The sequence below is a fragment of the Rhinolophus sinicus genome, linkage group LG02 (genome assembly GCF_036562045.2).
Source record: "Rhinolophus sinicus isolate RSC01 linkage group LG02, ASM3656204v1, whole genome shotgun sequence".
Taxonomy (NCBI): domain Eukaryota; kingdom Metazoa; phylum Chordata; class Mammalia; order Chiroptera; family Rhinolophidae; genus Rhinolophus; species Rhinolophus sinicus.
Window position 1 is genome coordinate 127406761 of NC_133752.1, and position 17048 is coordinate 127423808.

Genomic DNA, 17048 nt, shown 5'->3' on the forward strand with positions numbered 1-17048 from the left:
ACATTCAATATTATTTCATACTAGTTTCAGGTGAACAGCATATAGCGGTTAGGCATTTACATAATTTGTAAAGTGATCCCCCCCGTAAGTCTATTACCCATCTGACACAATATTATTGTCTGTATTTCCCATCCCTGTGACTGTTTTGTAAAGTACCAATTTGTACTTCCTAATCCCTTCACCTTCTCACCCACCCCCCGAACCCCCCCCACCCCCATTCTAGCAACCATCAGTTTGTTCTCTGTATGAGTCTGTTTCTGGGTTGGTTTTTTTGTTTGTTTGTTCTGTTCTTTAGATTCCACATATAAGTGAGATCATATGGTGTTTGTCTTTCTCAGTCTGATTTATTTCACCTGGTACAATATCCTCTAGGTCCATTCATGTTGTTGGAAATAGTAAGATTCCATTCTTTTTTATGGCAGAGTAATACTCCATTGTATATATGTACCACAGTTTCTTTATCCAATTGTCTATTGATGGGCATTTCCATTTCCATATCTTGGCTATTGTGAATAACACTGCGGTAAACATAGGGGTGCATATATCTTTTCAAATTAATGTTTTGCATTTCTCTGGATAAATACCCGGGAGTGAAATAGCTGGGTCATAAGGTAGTTCTAGTTTTAATTTTTTGAGGAACCTCCATACTGTTTTCCATGGTGGCTACACCAGTTTGCAATCCCACCAACAGTGCACAAGGGTTCCCTTTTCTCCACATTCTCGCCAACACTTGTTTGTTGATGACAGCCATTCTAACCAGTGTGACGTTGAGCATCTTTTTGTGTGTCTATTGGCCATCTGTATGTCCTCTTTGGAGAAATGGTTATTCAGGTCTTCTGCCCAGTTTTTAATTGGATTGTTTATTTTTTGGGTGTAAAAAAGTTACTTTTAATGTACAGAGGGTGCCAAAAAATGTATACACATTTTAAGAAGGAAAAACTGTATTAAAATGATAATATTCAATATATACCAACAACAAAAGATGAATACAAATCACATTTGACTTCTGCAATTACAAGAGGTTCTCAAAGTGGTTTCCATCAGCTTCTAGACACTTATGATTACAGCAACTACTGCTTGAGCAACGTTGACCAAAGTGTCTACTTGTATACATTTTTTGGCACCCCCGTATTATAGGCTTTATAATTTTTTTTCTGAGTTACATTAAAGGCATCTTAAATAAGATGGGCTGATTATCTTTTGGTGGGAAATTTTTAATATATAAAATTGCTTTATTAAGGAAATTGTAATAGTTTTTAAATAAAGATTATAATAGATTTTGTTCACTTATCTATGGTGTATATGTTTGTTATTTTTTATAAAGTCTATTTGAGAAATCCTTGCTGCAAGTTTCTTTCACATGTGGTAATGAGATTACAACCTCTAGTTTAAAGATTATCTGTACTGGTGTAATCTTGGAATTAAATTTTTTTTCAATTATAGTCGGTTTTTTAAAGATGGAGCTTCAATTGACCAGTGTAGCTGTATCTTGAATAAATGGTAATTTGCTAAGCAGGCAAGATAAGAGCACAATCCAGGGAGAGGGTGATAGCTTGCACAACAGCATGCAAGCATGATGCACGTGGGGAGCTATGCAGTGATCTAGATGGTTAGAGCACTGGGTGATGATAGAGGAGACTTAAAAAAGCGTTGAGACCGAATCATAAAAGGCTTTGTGTGCTACAGTACAGTGCTTGATCTTTGTCTTATAGGAGGTGAGCCATTTATGTAGAAAAGTGAGGCAAATCATATTTTGATACAGAAAAACTAGTATGACGTTGGTATGCGGAATGAATCAGGAGGGACTGAGGCTGAATGAGTTCAAGGCCAGTAGGAGTAGTCAAAGTGGGAGACGTAAGACATGAGCGAAGATGGCCAAGAAGACGGCCTAGGAGATGGCAACTCCAAATCTGGTGATGAAAGGGACGGGTTAAGGATGTCTTCCAGGTTGCTGGTTAAGTGGTGGTACCTAGTATAGTAAGGACAAGACAGCAGCAAGCAGATGGGCTGGGGAAAACGGAGGTAAGATTTTAGCCTTGAGTTGAGGTGCCCGTGGCATATTATTTTATTATATTATTAGCCTAGTCTTAACATCATTTCTGTTCTCTAGGCTCAGATATCCAACTGACTACTTGATATCTCCAGTTACATGTCTGTTAGGGCATCTCAAACTTCACATTTTTTATATTGAAAATTTAGTTTTTCAAATTGCTCAGGCCAAAAACCTGTGATTCATCCTTGAATTCTCTTTTTCTCCTACATCCAAACTAACAGCAGATTCTGTCGGTGTGCTTTGAAGAATCCAAAATCTAACCTCTTTACCAACTTCACTGCTACTACTGTGGTTTTAATAATCATCATCTCTCGCCTGAATTATTGCAGTAGCCTCCAAATTAATACCTCAGTTTCTACTCTTAATTTTCAGTTTAAGTGATCCCATTAAGCCAGCTCAGGCCATCCTGTCCATTGTAGATACCCGAGCCTTCTAAACAAAACAGGCCAAGCAGGCTTCTACCTCAGAGCCTGCTAGTACTTCCCTCTGCCTGGAATGTTTTCCCAGGTTTCAGTACGACTGTCACTCATTTCACTTCTTGATGTAAGTGTCACCTTATCAAAGAGACTGTTCGACACCAACCCCTATGAAGTAACACCTCTTTTTTCATTATCGTCTGTCCTTTTACCTGCTTCAGTTTTCTTCATAGATCATCTTCTGCCATATAATAAGTTAACTTCTGTACCCATAGGACCTTATAAAGGTACCTGACACATAGTAGGCGCTTAATACATATTGAATGATTGGGTGGATACATGCATGGATGGATGGATGAATAAATCAATCAAAAAAAAAGTCCTGGACAGGTAGTTGGACACATGAATGTGAATTATAGGAGAGATCTTAACGGAGGACATGTGTGTGTATAATTGTTTTTCACTCGTTAATTAATTACTCATTTAGTAAACATTTACTTATCCCTTTTACTTGGTATCAGGTACTCATCCTCATACAATGGGAATACAAGATAAAAAAAGCAGTATCTTTACCTTTAATAAATTCATAGAAAAGAAACTCATGATCTTCAAGTAAGTGTAGATAATAAGTACATTGTGGTATGTGCTGTTTATTAAATAAATAGCAGGTGAACCCATAAGACAACATGAAGTCATTCATGAATTTCAGGATTATGTTTTCTATTTTAATTTTTTTCTCAGGAAGTTGATCTCTTTGAAGGTAACAACTATAGCATCCTTTTCCTTTATGAAATCTCCCCACTCCTATTATTATTATTATGTCCGCCTAGTACAGTGCTTAATGAATTCTTTTAAATTAATGAACATCTATATAAGTTATTAAAATTATAAAACTAATGATATGAACAATGTACTATGTTGGAAAAGGAAAGAGAGTTTGGTAGAGAAGTAATCTGTTTTAAGGTCTAGTCAATTTTAGATCAAGACAGCACCTCCAAGTTGAAGTGTACAATAAACATTTATATCTAGTAGGCTGGAGTTCATAGAATTGGTCAAAGCAGTAGATAGACATTTGAGACTTAATTACCTATGATTGATTTTTTTAGAAAGCATTTTTTAGACCAAGAGATGGTATACCTAGAGAAATATTCAGATTTTTAAAAACAAAATGAATAATCAGAATAGGTCAAAAGAGAGCCAAAATGATATTGTAGGACGAGAACTAAACTATAAGTAAAGAAGGCTAAAAATACCTACAATCTTCCCACATTTCTGCCTTTAACCAGTTTGTTATCAGCAGTCCAGTTTTCAAAAGTATAATTTCACTTTTTGTTTTCATTTAAACTTGAAATATTTTAGATAATTTTATTTCCCATCATATAGAAAGAGCGTTTTCTATGAAGAAAAACTAAAAACAATTTTAATTTTATCAGGGGTTGACATAGAAGCAGCTCGAAAGGAAGAAGAACGGATAATGCTAAGAGATGCAAGACAGTGGCTGAATAGTGGCCACATAAATGACGTCCGACATGCAAAATCTGGAGGTACAGCACTTCACGTTGCAGCTGCTAAAGGCTATACAGAAGTTTTAAAGTAAGTATTGTTTTTCACAGTTGTTTTCCTACTTTGGTTTGTTTTCTTTATTTCATTATTCCTTTTCTTAAGATACCTGCAAACATTTTGAAACAGCTTATAAATGTTATTCAGTGTACATTTATAGAAAGAAAAACTACCTTGGATATTATTGCTTTGTTTCTAAAGCTCTTTCTTTGACTCTCAAATTTTGATTTTTCTGCTGTTGTTTTCTTTAGTTTTAATTTTCCAGTAAGTTAAATTTAAGTGTCAGACAACCACTATGTGCTACCTTCTGAGCTAATACATTATTACAGAGTCATTTTGAGATTCCCAGATTGTCTGACTCTAGTTGCTGAGACTAAGAACAGTGTCATATATAAACATATTTCTGTTAATATATTCTGAGAGCTTGGTTCCTATTGAATATTTATTTACCTGTAATTTATCTAAAATACAGTTTCTTTTTACTACATGAACATTGAGACTCGAATGCTATTAGCATAATATTAAATGTCAAGCCATAAGCAACTTATTGATCAGCAAATACATTGATCAGCAAATTTCCTTGGAACAAAGCTTCTTTATGTCACAATAATTTTTTGTTTTGTTTTTCACTTATGCAATACAAAGGTGTTGGCAACTATGTGAAAACAATGATTCCTTGTATAACTTTTGTTATATGTATGTATGTGAAAGGAAGTAAGATTGGCCCTCAGCAAAATCAGCTGCACCCTTTTGTTCTCTTGGGCTTCTAATACCACGTTCTTATTCCCTCTCCTCAGTAAAAACGGTGAAGTTTAAGTGGGTCAGCTATTTCCAGATTTCCTCTGTTCAATCCCTACTCACTTCAATAGCTTAAGCCTTTTCCTAGAGTAGTAAGTTAACTTTTAATTAGTTTTCTTGTCCCACATTTGTTTCTGTCTAATCCAAAACTTTTCAAATTTTCAGACCCCATTAGCAGGTCATGAAATGAACTTAGTCACCAACAGCATTTTTTAAAGAGAGAATTGAAAATATCAAGTAGTATTGCATATGGTAAAGGTAAATATTGTTTCTTAAAACTCTTGTTTCTGTAAACATACAACACACACACACACACACACACACACACACACACACACACATTGGATTACATTGTAAAATAGGTTTCTAGACTTCTTCCAAGTGGTCTTTGCAATTAGGTTATCCAGGCTCTTAAAATCCTTCATTAAGATTCTCAGTGGAGGTCAGCGTATATATTAAATTCCTCAGCTTGGCACGTAAGACCATTTGTCATCTGACCACTGGTTCCTCTTTTAAACTAAGCTGCTACCATTGCTCCTCAAGCATGCATTATTCCAGCTATATATCTTCTTGAAGTTCTGTTATGATGTCTTAATGCCTGCTCTTGTTTGTCTAGATATCTTTATTCACCATCTCTTCAACTTGGAGGCAAATTCCTTTCAATCCTTTGGCTCAGTTTAGGGCTCTTAAGCTTATAACAACAACAACAACAAAATGCTCAACCTCATTCATAATACGTGCAGATAAAGCTATAATGAATTACCATTTTTCATCTATCATATTGACAAAGATCAAAACATTTGGTACCCTGCATTGGCAACGTTCAGGGAAAAGCCCTCTTACATTACTGGTGGAAGTATAAATGACACTTGAGCAAATTCTGTCAAAGTAACAATTACTCTTTGACTTAGCACTTCTACCTTTGGGAGTATTTTTTTAAAGGTATTCTCACACTCACATAGCAGCATTGTTTATAATAGTAGGAGAATAGTTGAAAAGATTATGATACATCCTTTCACTTGAATACTCTGTATCAATTAAAACATTACAAACATATGGAAAGAGCACTAGTATTAAGTGTTGAAACCAAAGAGAGAAGTATACATTTCTGTTATTTAAAATATTTTTAATTGTATTTGCTTATATGCCTAAAATTTCTCTAAGGACACAATCAAAATTAGTATGGTTATGTATAGGGAGGGGAATCTGGTTACTAAAGGTCAGCAGTGGGAGAGTGACTTTCCTATGTAGCCATTTATTCTTTTATGTTTTTGAACCTTGTGAATATATTACTTATGAAAATAAATATATAAAAGTACATATGAAATGAAAAATAAATAGAAGATATCTTTTTCAAATGTAATCTCCCCACTTACCCCTCCTCCCAAACACATACAACACCATTCAATTGATTTTGATGTTTCTCAGTTCTGTACTCCCATTGCATCTCCATCACAGAATCTGTGAGGGTTGATTGTTTTACTTAACTTTTGTCCTCCATCAGAAGCTCCTTGAATACAATAAGTACTGTCTTACATTTTTGAGTGTCTTTGTATGGCCTGGCATATAAAGAGAACTATATGTTTGTGGTTGGGGGGTTAAGGGGGAGGTGTATCTACCTTCCTGACTCTTTCCTCTCCACACAAACTCCCAAGTACTTATATTTTGACATCATTCAGGCTATTTAATAGTACTATAGTTCATATTTTCCAATGGGAGATTTGTTTTTATCTTATATCCCAGTATTATTTCTGTCTCTGTTATAAAGTTTCTGGTAACGTATACGTTAATGGATGTATTTTTTTTTTTAACTTAAATCTCTGGGTTTATATGTGTTAGCCTGTTCTTCACAAGATCGATGGCTCTTAAATGTTGGTCTGCAGGTGACAGGCAATGATAGGAGAATTATATGGGGGACTTGTTAAAAATACAGATTTCCAGGGCCGGCCCGGTGGCTCAGACGGTTGGAGCTCCATGCTCCTAACTCTAAAGGCTGCCAGTTCGATTCCCACATGGGCCAGTGGGCTCTCAACCACAAGGTTGCCAGTTCAATTCCTTGAGTCCCATAAGAGATGGTGGGCTCCGCCCCCAGCAACTAAGGTTGAACACGGCACCTTGAGCTGAGCTGCCGCTGAGCTCTCGGATGGCTCAGTTGGTTGGAGCGCATCCTCTCAACCACAAGGTTGCCGGTTCGACTCCCGCGAGGGATGGTGGGCTGTGCCCCCTGCAACTAGCAACGGCAACTGGACCTGGAGCTGAACTGCGCCCTCCACAACTAAGACTGAAAGGACAACTTGACTTGGAAAAAAAAATAATCCTGGAAGTACACACTGTTCCCCAATAAAGTCCTGTTCCCCTCACCCCACCCCCCATAAAAAAGGAAAAAGAAAGAACTGGAGCAGTCAATGAACACATGAAAAAAATTCAATCTCACAAATGAGCAAATGAAATATTTTTTTAAAAAAAATACAGATTTCCAGGGCCCATCTTCCAATATGCTGGGGTGGAGCTGGGCAATCTTTTTTTTTTTCTTAATAAACTCTTCAGATGGTTCTCTTATGGAGCCAGAATTGGAAACAGCATTAGGTACTTTAGATACTAAGCATTAGGGAATCAGTTTCTAAAGCATAAATAAATGGTTATGTGTTAGCTGTCACTACCTCATCCTTAGGTAAAAAGAAGTTGTTCTCAAGCTCAGTGTCTTGGAAAGTAAGGTAAAGGTCACCAGATTTCCTGAGTTGTGAAGTACTTAGTGTTTCGCCTGTGTGTGTGAGGCTGTGCTTTGTGCAATTTATAGAGCCATTCTTTGCTCTCTGGGAGCTCAATTTCTAAATAAAATAAAGGTCGATGTCAATATACAGTTAGAAGGGCATACTAACATATTTTGTGCAATTCTTTGTGTTGTAATAAAATGTATTTCTATTTTCTAGCTTTGTTGATGATTGGAATATTTGCTGTCTACTGCTGCAGAAAAGTAGACATGACCTCTTGGAATATTTGTTTTGCTTTGTTCCTAATAGTCAGATTGTCATTTTCCTATGAAAATTTCCCATAGAAGATCATAAAGGTTCATGAAACATTCATAAACCAGTTCTTCAACTGTAAGGCAACAAAAACACTACAAAATGAGCTTGTTTGATGCCCAGTGTATTTTTAGAATACATTTAACCTGGTGTGCTGTATCATATGGACACCTGAGGACATGTCCTGCAATAAATCAGTTTAACGTACAAATGATTCAGTAGTTTTGGATCTCACCTGGAAAAATCATAGGCTTTCCTCTGAAAATGTTAATTACAAAACATATTAACAAGAATTAATCAGTGTCACACCAAACTATTTAAGACTTACAGTCATTAGGCATTAATTAAAGCTTAATGTATTATTATGGCAGTAGCTCAAGATCCTCTTTGCCAGTGTTTTCTGAGTATTACTTTCGTTTGCCCTAGTTAATTTGTTGAGGAGAAGGGGTATTGAACTATAAAAAGAGAATTATATTGCCAATTTTTGTTAACTCGCATGGTATAAAGCTGTTGATTATGTTTACTTATTTCTATATTGTAATGATTATCTAATTACTGTAATTTCTTTAGACTTTTAATACAGGCAGGCTATGATGTTAATATTAAAGATTATGATGGCTGGACACCTCTTCATGCTGCAGCTCACTGGGGTAAAGAAGAAGCGTGTCGAATTTTAGTGGACAATCTGTGTGATATGGACATGGTCAACAAAGTGGTAGGCCTTTTCAATGTTTTAACTTTTTGAAATACAGTTTTAGTCTCAAAAAATATTAAAAGAATATAAATTTTATAATTGTGTTTTTTATTAACTATACAAAACAATGTTTTGTCAATTACTTACTGATTTTTATTGTTAACTAATTGTTTAAGTCTTTTTCAGCTACATGTGAGGTGGTTTTGGCCTTATTCTGCCAAGAAAAAAGTGTTACTCTTTCAGTAATCATTACTATATGTATAGAGAGTAGATTTGGGTACTTCCATTGAAATTATATTCTTAGGATTTCATAAATTAAGAAAATTTTGCATCACTATGTGTTCCTAATTCTCTGTAGCTGATAGTCTTACTAACTTGCTTATAAGCTTTTTAAGAGACATGGATATTGGAGAATATTTAAAAATATAGTTGTGTGCCAAAGAAGATCATTGAGATGCAACATCTGGTCTCCTAGTTTTGCAGATGAGAAAAGTTTAGTGAGGTAAATGGTATACTTAAATATTACCCATTTCGGTAGAGAGAAGGGAGGAGCAAATGTCATGTAAGTGCTTTTCACAAAATCATGAACATGCTCAAGTTTTCAGAGTCCTTAGTAGATTAGATTTTTCTCCTCTGCTCCCTGTCACATCCCATCAGTGTCACCACTCTTCTTACTAGTTCCCACTCTTCTTACTAGTTCCTTCTTACTAGTTCACTCTGTTGGTGCATGATAAAGATCATTTATTGAGCTTCTAGTGAGCTTAACTACCCTTACCTGCCATAGAATATCCCTTACAGATTACATTTATAGGCTAATGTAAATTACTTAGCAGGGTTTCTAAAAATAATTTCATCTTTATTCAGACATGTACATCTGATTCTATTGTATCCATTAATATAGGTGCTGGTGTTGGTTACTCTAGTAACTGCAGTTTCTAATCGGTGATCTGCAAAGGGAATAGAGAATACTACATGCCCAAGATTTTCCTACGGGTACATGGTTAGAGGTTGAGGTTCATAATGGTACAGATTCATGTCCTAGTTGCTGACATAAAAACAGAAAGAAGTACTCTGAATTCCTTTTCTCTTTCTGGAGTATTTCATATACAGAAGGTGCCAAAAACAATGTATACTCATACACATTTTAAGAAAGGAAAAAACTGTATTAAAATTGTAATACTCAATGTATACCAATAACAAAAGATGAAGACAAGTCATGTGTGTACATTTTTTTGGCATCCCCAATATGTATTTATAACTGTATTTTAAGTAAAAAAATGTGCAAACAAGAAAATCATAGGAGGTTTTGAAAGTCTTCGGAAAAGTGAGGATAAAAAATGTTTGCGAGTGATCCATCTGTAAGTGTGCACTTACATATAATAGTCTTCAATCTAAATTTTTATCAAAACTTGATAATTTGCTTTCTCTTATTTTTTTTATTATAACAGTTTTTTGTTCTGTAGTTAGCATTAGAAGACAAAATATTGATACTATTTAATTTTAGTGAAAGGCCAACTAATTTTAGCTTGACAATTCATATTCCTCTTCTTTGTAGAAATTCCCCCAGCTCTTGGGATTTTTCTGAAGAAATTAGTGAATGAATGAATACCTGTTACCTTCTCTCTGTTCTGCATTCCTCTCTTTTCCAAATAGTGTCTCCTGCAGGCCACTTGTCCACTGAAATGGGCAGAGCTGATGCTGGTTCATTCAGTGATAGTGACCTCTGGATAAGGACCAGAAGAGAGAACCTTGTTAATTGAAATGGTTTTCCAAAAAGATTATACCACTTCCTACTTCATGTTGTTTTGCTAGTGAAACATACACAACATATAGTATGTATGAGAAAAAGTATCTTGCATCTGTTCTATAATTGTCTAATTCCTGTGCCATACAATTCGTAATATGCTCTAGGAGGAAAACTACCTATAAAATCTTTGTTTTATCTTCTTTTGTTTCTGTATCACTGTAGTAGCAGTTTCGTGTGTCACCCTATATTTTAATATCTTATCACCTCATTTCATAACTTTAGTGCATCTTTATATGATCTTAAAAGAGTTGTGCCTCATACTTCTTTAGAATTTTATAGTTTTCAACTTATTTTAGGACAGTGCTATCCTTTTAACAACGCTGTGAAGTTGTTATCTGAGTTTTGAAGATTCAGGAACATGATCAGAGAAGTCAAATAATTTTCCTAGCGCCCTAATAATTGTTTCCTTTTATTCTGCTAAGTTCTTCTGCAACTTTTCTTATGTTTTTATTTCTCATATGTTTTATTTTTCCAGATACTAACTCATAAGTTCTAAAAATAGGATTTTAAAATTTTTATCAAAATAAGATTTTCTTTTAAAATATCAAAATTTTCAAGACACCTGCTACTAGCAAGGAGCTACATAATATGTAGAGAGAATTTTAAAGGCCCTTGTAGTATAAATATACCCAAATACAAGCTTTATTTTTTGAAAATTATATTGTAATTGAAGATATTTTTGTAAGACTTAATTTTATAATTTTGCCTATGTAAGTTAGGCTGTTTGTTTTCATTGGCTACATTTTAAAATAACATGTTATATTTCATGTTCAATCAAACAAATTAGTCTTCATTGTGTAAGCCTGCCTGTATGAATTTATCTTGTCATTGGTACCTTCAGTACCTGTAGATTAAAGGTTTTTACTAAATTTCTTTTAAAAAATGATATCAAGAAATGTGCATAAAGTACTTTCAGAGTTTAGATGATTTTTCTACTAATGCAAAACATAATTTGGGGAAATAGATAATATGGAAAATGCAATAAATCATATAGAAAGCTTGAAAGTTTTTCTACATGAAAGTGGGGAAAATGTTCTAAAATTACAGTATGTACAGATTTTGATCTCGTTTCTTTAACTTACAAACTATAAAACAAATTTGCTGTCATTTTAACTCGTTATAAATTATGTGATACAGATTTTAAATACAAAGATTTTTATTTCACTTTCTTAACTTATTAAAAGAATTGTTATACTAGAATGTACCCAGATATTGACCCTTTTGAAATATTAGCTAAGGTGCATTTCTAGTTGGAATTTTCTTTGAATGCAGTGTTACAATCATTAGTAAACAAGTAGCTTCATAGCTGTCACTGTAAGGATTTAAATGAGTAACAAAACTGCTTCTGTTACTAATGGGCACAAAGATTTTCCCCCCCTAATTTTATCTGAGCTTATTCTTGTTTTCTATAAAGATGATGCAATACAGACCTGGATTGTAGTTCCACTTTCCATTCATTACCTGCATGACCTTGGATAAATATTATACACTCAGAGCCTGGGTTTCCTCATCTATACAATGGGAATCATAATCATGCTTGTCCTGACTACCTCACTGGTTGTGAAGGTGAAGAGATATGCTAGCTCAAAAGCAGTTCAGTTCGAATAAATGAGGAAAGAAGAATGGAGAGACTATGAAGTTACAGACTTAAGCAATGGCTCTAATATGGCTCTTGTAATTTACCAATGTATTGGACTGATTGTTTTTTAAGCAGTGATTTTTTTTTTTTTAAAGATAATTTTCTTGACTGATAGAGTTATTTTTTCATACCTCAACATTGTGCTGTCCTCAGTTGTTTCCTGGTTGTTTTGAGTGACAGCTTATATGCCCTACTTCATTAGTGCCCCATTAACAAAGGATAGTAGCCTTATAGTAGCTATGAATCAGGTGATGTTTATAATTATACAGTTGGTTAGCTTCATAACTGTCCTATTGATTGGTTTTTAAAGAGCATGGTTAAGTTGAAGTGTGCTTTTTCTTTTAAATTAGAAACTTTTCTATGTTTATAGCCTACATTTTACTTTAGTTTTTATTCTCTATCAGCTGCTGCTTGCAAAGTAGACTCCTTTATCAAGGGAGAAAGTGAAAAGAAAGGTTAGTAAGGCGATCCAATTTCTTACTCTTGTAAAGGAAAATTCCGTGGTTACTAAAATAACCCATTGCATTTCATTGCTGCTAAAATTTTATTACAATTCAAAAAATGCTCCAAGGTGTGGTATTTCGTATATGAGAAGGATAAGTGCTTAAAGTAATACTTAAAAAGAAGCCAGTGAGATATTTCCACATGATAACATGATCTTGAACACAGTTTGCTTAATAAGTATAGCGTGTGTAACATTGTAAACTAACCATACAAAGACAGTATGATACAGCAAAGCTGAGATTAACATGTATTGCTAATCTAAAAGTCACCCTCAAATTTGGAGCCAGTAACTTGTTTCAGAGCCCTTTATTCTTTGGGAATTTAATTCTTAGCATTTAATACTCAAGGTGGAAATGGGGGAAAAAGATTGATTAAAGCTAAAACTTTTGAACTGAGTGGTGAAGAATAGATTGCCTCTTAAATTCCTACTGGAAGATGTTCTAACAAGAAAAGGTAGATATAAAAGTGTTTTTTGAAGCTTGTAAAATTTAAATACATACATTCCCCTATCTTAATAAAGCAGCATTTTATGTACTTTTAAGATATATGTCATAGACCATATCTTTTATTTTATAAACAGACACTGGAAAAAGTAGCTCAAATGTAGAGTAGCTTATATTTCGTTTTATAGTGTTGGAAAATTTAACTCCTATGTAAGTAGATGTCAACATCCTATATTGGTATAGAATTGAGGGTTGTAGTTTTGTTTTTAAATGAAAGAGTAAGTGGAATTTTTTCTAAGAAAGAATCATACATTGGCTAACATATTCGGTAGAATATATTCTAAATAATGAACTTTTTGGCATTCTGGAAACTTGTACCAGTAAGGTTATTATAAGGACTAATGCAAGCACTAGGAAAAATCCTTACTATGTTTGGTCAACAGCTCTTTGAAATTTTCTTTTCCACAGTGCATAAAAATAGATCGACAGATGTTCATCTGGACTAATTTTTGAAACTAAGCCATACCTGTGGCTGGCTAAACTTTAAGCAGTTTAGAAATATATGTTTTTATTTTATTACTCTACTAAAAATATAGTTAACTTTTATGGAGGTATCAAAAAGAAATAAGGCCACAAAAGGTTAAACATGGAGTAGTTACCATATGACCCAATAATTTCACTCATGGTTATATATCCAAGAAAATGAACACCCATGTTCACACAAAAACTGTACACGAATGTTCATAGCAGTATTTCTCATTATGTATAGCCAAAAACCAGAAAGCAAAAGCAAATTTTCATCAACTGATGAATAGATTAGTAACTGTGTTGTCATACAATGCAGTATTATTCAGCAATAAAAAGGAGTGAAGTAGTTACATGCTACATGAATGACGTTGAAAACATTACGCAGTAAAAAATGGCAGTCACAAAGGATCATGTGATTCCATTTACATGAAATGTCCAGAATAGGTAGATCCATAGTAACAGAGTAGATTAGTGGTTGCCTCAGCCTAGTGGAGATGAGAAAGTGGAGCGGTGACTGCTAATGAGTGTGTCGTTTCTTGAGGGTGATGAAAATGTTGTAAAATTGATTGTGTTGATGGTTGTAAAACTCTGTAAATATACTACAAACCATCGAATTGTATGCTTTAAATGGGTGGTTTGTATGGTATGTGAATTACATCTAAATAAAGGTGTTACCAAAAAAGGTAAGGGGAGGTTTATCATCTGCTTCTGACATGGATTTCTCCTAATCTCCTCTGAGTCATATGTACTATATTTTATAACTACCATAGAAAATGTTATCTAACTTCTTTTTATATAATCATGCAGAATCACCAAAGGCATTTTATAATTTATTGACTTTTTACCATCACTACCTGCCTTGTTTCCTACCTAGGGCCAGACAGCCTTTGATGTAGCAGATGAAGACATTTTAGGATATTTAGAAGAGTTGCAAAAGAAACAAAATCTGGTATGTTTGAAGACTGTCAAAAAATTGTCTGTATTAGTGAATTCTCTTAATAGCTTTGAATTTCAAACAGTTAAGAAAAGTATTCTTGTGATGTTTGTACCTTTTGGTTTAAATTATTCTTGGGAGTCAAACTAAATGACAGTGATCAACAAATAAAGGAGTAACAGTGCTTTGTCTTTCTGTTGCTTACTCCCATTTCTCTAACCTCTGTTCGCAAAATGAATACTTCAATGATGTATATATTCTCAAGAACATGTTTTTATGATTTCATAAGATAGTTTGCTTAGAAAGTGGAGACTATAAAATCTCAGATTTCTCAAATGACAGGCTCTAGATAAGCAAGGAGTGATAAGACTAGGAAATACCGTAGACGTTTAAGTAAAGTATCCCCAGACGTCCTAAGTAATGATTGGACCCTGACATTTTCCGTGAACTAAAGTTGGAGGGATCTAACAAATCCAACTTAGTCCTTCCTGGAGCTTTTGGGCTGTCTAATCTTTTTTATTTTATCCAGGACCTTTTCAGGTACAATATAAATCATTTGTTTTGTTTTTGTTTTGTGTTTGGAAAACCACTTTGTTACTATTTTAAATTCAGTATTTTACTTATTAATATTATTTTAATAGTATTCTTATTTTCCTTTGCATAACTTTTCTAAAGCTCCACAGTGAAAAACGGGAGAAGAAATCTCCACTAATTGAATCAACCGCCAATATGGACAATAATCAGTCACAGAAGACCTTTAAAAAGTAAGTAAAATATTAAAGTAGGTATTGTTACTGTTGGGAATGAGTTGGCATGATGGCTGCAGACATGATTGTTAGATTTTGTGGACCTGGGGAAAAAATTAATGTATTTTGACCTTTTGTGTTTATAATTATTTGAAAGCTATTTTCCTTTCACAGCAAAGAAACCTTGATTATTGAGCCTGAGAAAAATGCGACCCGTATTGAATCTCTGGAACAGGAAAAGGTTGATGATGAAGAAGAAGGAAAGAAAGATGAATCTAGCTGCTCCAGTGAAGAAGACGAAGAAGATGACTCAGAATCAGAGGCTGAAACAGGTACAACTGGAAGGGTAAAGGGATTTTCAGTGACACTTAGTGTAAAGTAAGAGATCAGGTTTTAATTTTGAAACTTTTCAGACTGATTTGCTACTTGTTCAGATACCTACTAAGCCAGGAAGTTACCTAATTCATGGAGTATTGAATCCCTAAGTATAGCTGTGATATTATTGTTCTCTAATTACCTGGAGGCTTTTGTTCATCTCTGTGTTTTTCTGACCTATATTTTTAGGTTTGAAGGTGAAGAGGCTCCTAAATCTCCCATAGAATGTTGTGTTGCAGATAGGGTGTAAGTGGGTTTCCAGCAGTTCAAGGATATTCCAGCTGCTTTCTGAGGCCCAGAAGTCTAGAAAGCTGGTCCCTGCAGCATCCCAAACATTACCTAAGAAATAGTAATTAGAAAGTGGGACATGAAGCAAGATACTTTCCTATGGGAGTATGGGCAAATTAGCTTTGTTTGAGAAATTTTAAAGACACAGAAACATATAATATTCATATTCCAAATACATAGACTTAACGGTTATTGATATTTAGCTATATTCACTTAAAATTCTCTTTTTAATAAGATTAAAACATTCCAGTTGTCTTCTTTAACCATGAATCCTAGTCTACTTTCCTTTCTTCCCAAAGACAATCACCGTTATGAGTTTTTTTCTGTAATCTTCTAGTCCATTTTTATACTCTTACAGGTATACTCAGAAGTCATACATAGTAATTATAAGGTAGTTTTGTGTTTCTATTTTTACACCCTAGGAGTTGTTATGCAGCTTGCTTTCTTTCACTTAAAAGTGTTTTGTTTTTTTTATTTGTTCATATCTATCTATATCTTTATCTACTTAACTTATCCCTTTAGTTGTTTTATAGTATTCATCAAATACATCCATTTCCCTTGTGATAAATATTTGCCTTATTCCCAGTTTTTCTTATTGCAAATGATGCTGCAGTGATCATTTGTGTAATTGCCTCTTGGTGGTATGTTTGCAGAGGTTTCCCTAATAGATAGACTTTAACATTGAATTATTAGTCACATTTTTTTATTTTCATAGATGCTGCCAAATTGCTTTATAAGGCTTCTATAATTTACATTCTAGTCCTTTTTATTATCAAGGATATTGTTTCTGCATTTTTTTTCCTCTGGCCCACATGTTTTTGTAGGTTTTGTTTACAAATTTCCTTTTTTAAATTAACATTTTAAATTAACATTAAATTAACATTATTCTGTACCAGTTAATGACTTAAAACTTCTGAACAGCATGAGATTCCAGTATTGCCATCTTTGAGTTGTATAACCTGTCATTTTAACATAACTTTATAAGAAAACAAAATGCCATTTCCATTAAGACTTAATCAGTGAAAAAATGGTCATCATGATCAGAACCAGTTTGGTGGTTATTGATAAAAACCAGTAGAGCCCTAGAATTTCTTGGGCTCCCTATATTTCCTTTAGAAACAACAACAGTTTTGAATAATTTAATTTTTATGCACTCAACAAAATGTTTCATATAAAAAAATGTGAGAAGCTAAAGTTTACTAAATAAACACATGTCAAGGAACATACTGATAATTCTGTT

The 17048-nt window shown here is 34.0% G+C and overlaps 1 protein-coding gene across 5 annotated transcripts in view; it reads left to right on the plus strand.

The window, feature by feature from the left end:
• PPP1R12A (protein phosphatase 1 regulatory subunit 12A) overlaps positions 1-17048 on the plus strand; it is a 137243-nt gene that overhangs the window by 72256 nt on the left and 47939 nt on the right. For all 5 annotated transcript variants that reach the window (XM_074325370.1, XM_074325372.1, XM_074325374.1 and 2 more), the window contains 5 exons: positions 3903-4062; positions 8421-8565; positions 14340-14414; positions 15075-15163; positions 15320-15477. In XM_074325370.1, coding sequence (XP_074181471.1) covers positions 3903-4062; positions 8421-8565; positions 14340-14414; positions 15075-15163; positions 15320-15477 — 627 coding nt within the window. The remainder of the gene's footprint in view (positions 1-3902; positions 4063-8420; positions 8566-14339; positions 14415-15074; positions 15164-15319; positions 15478-17048) is intronic.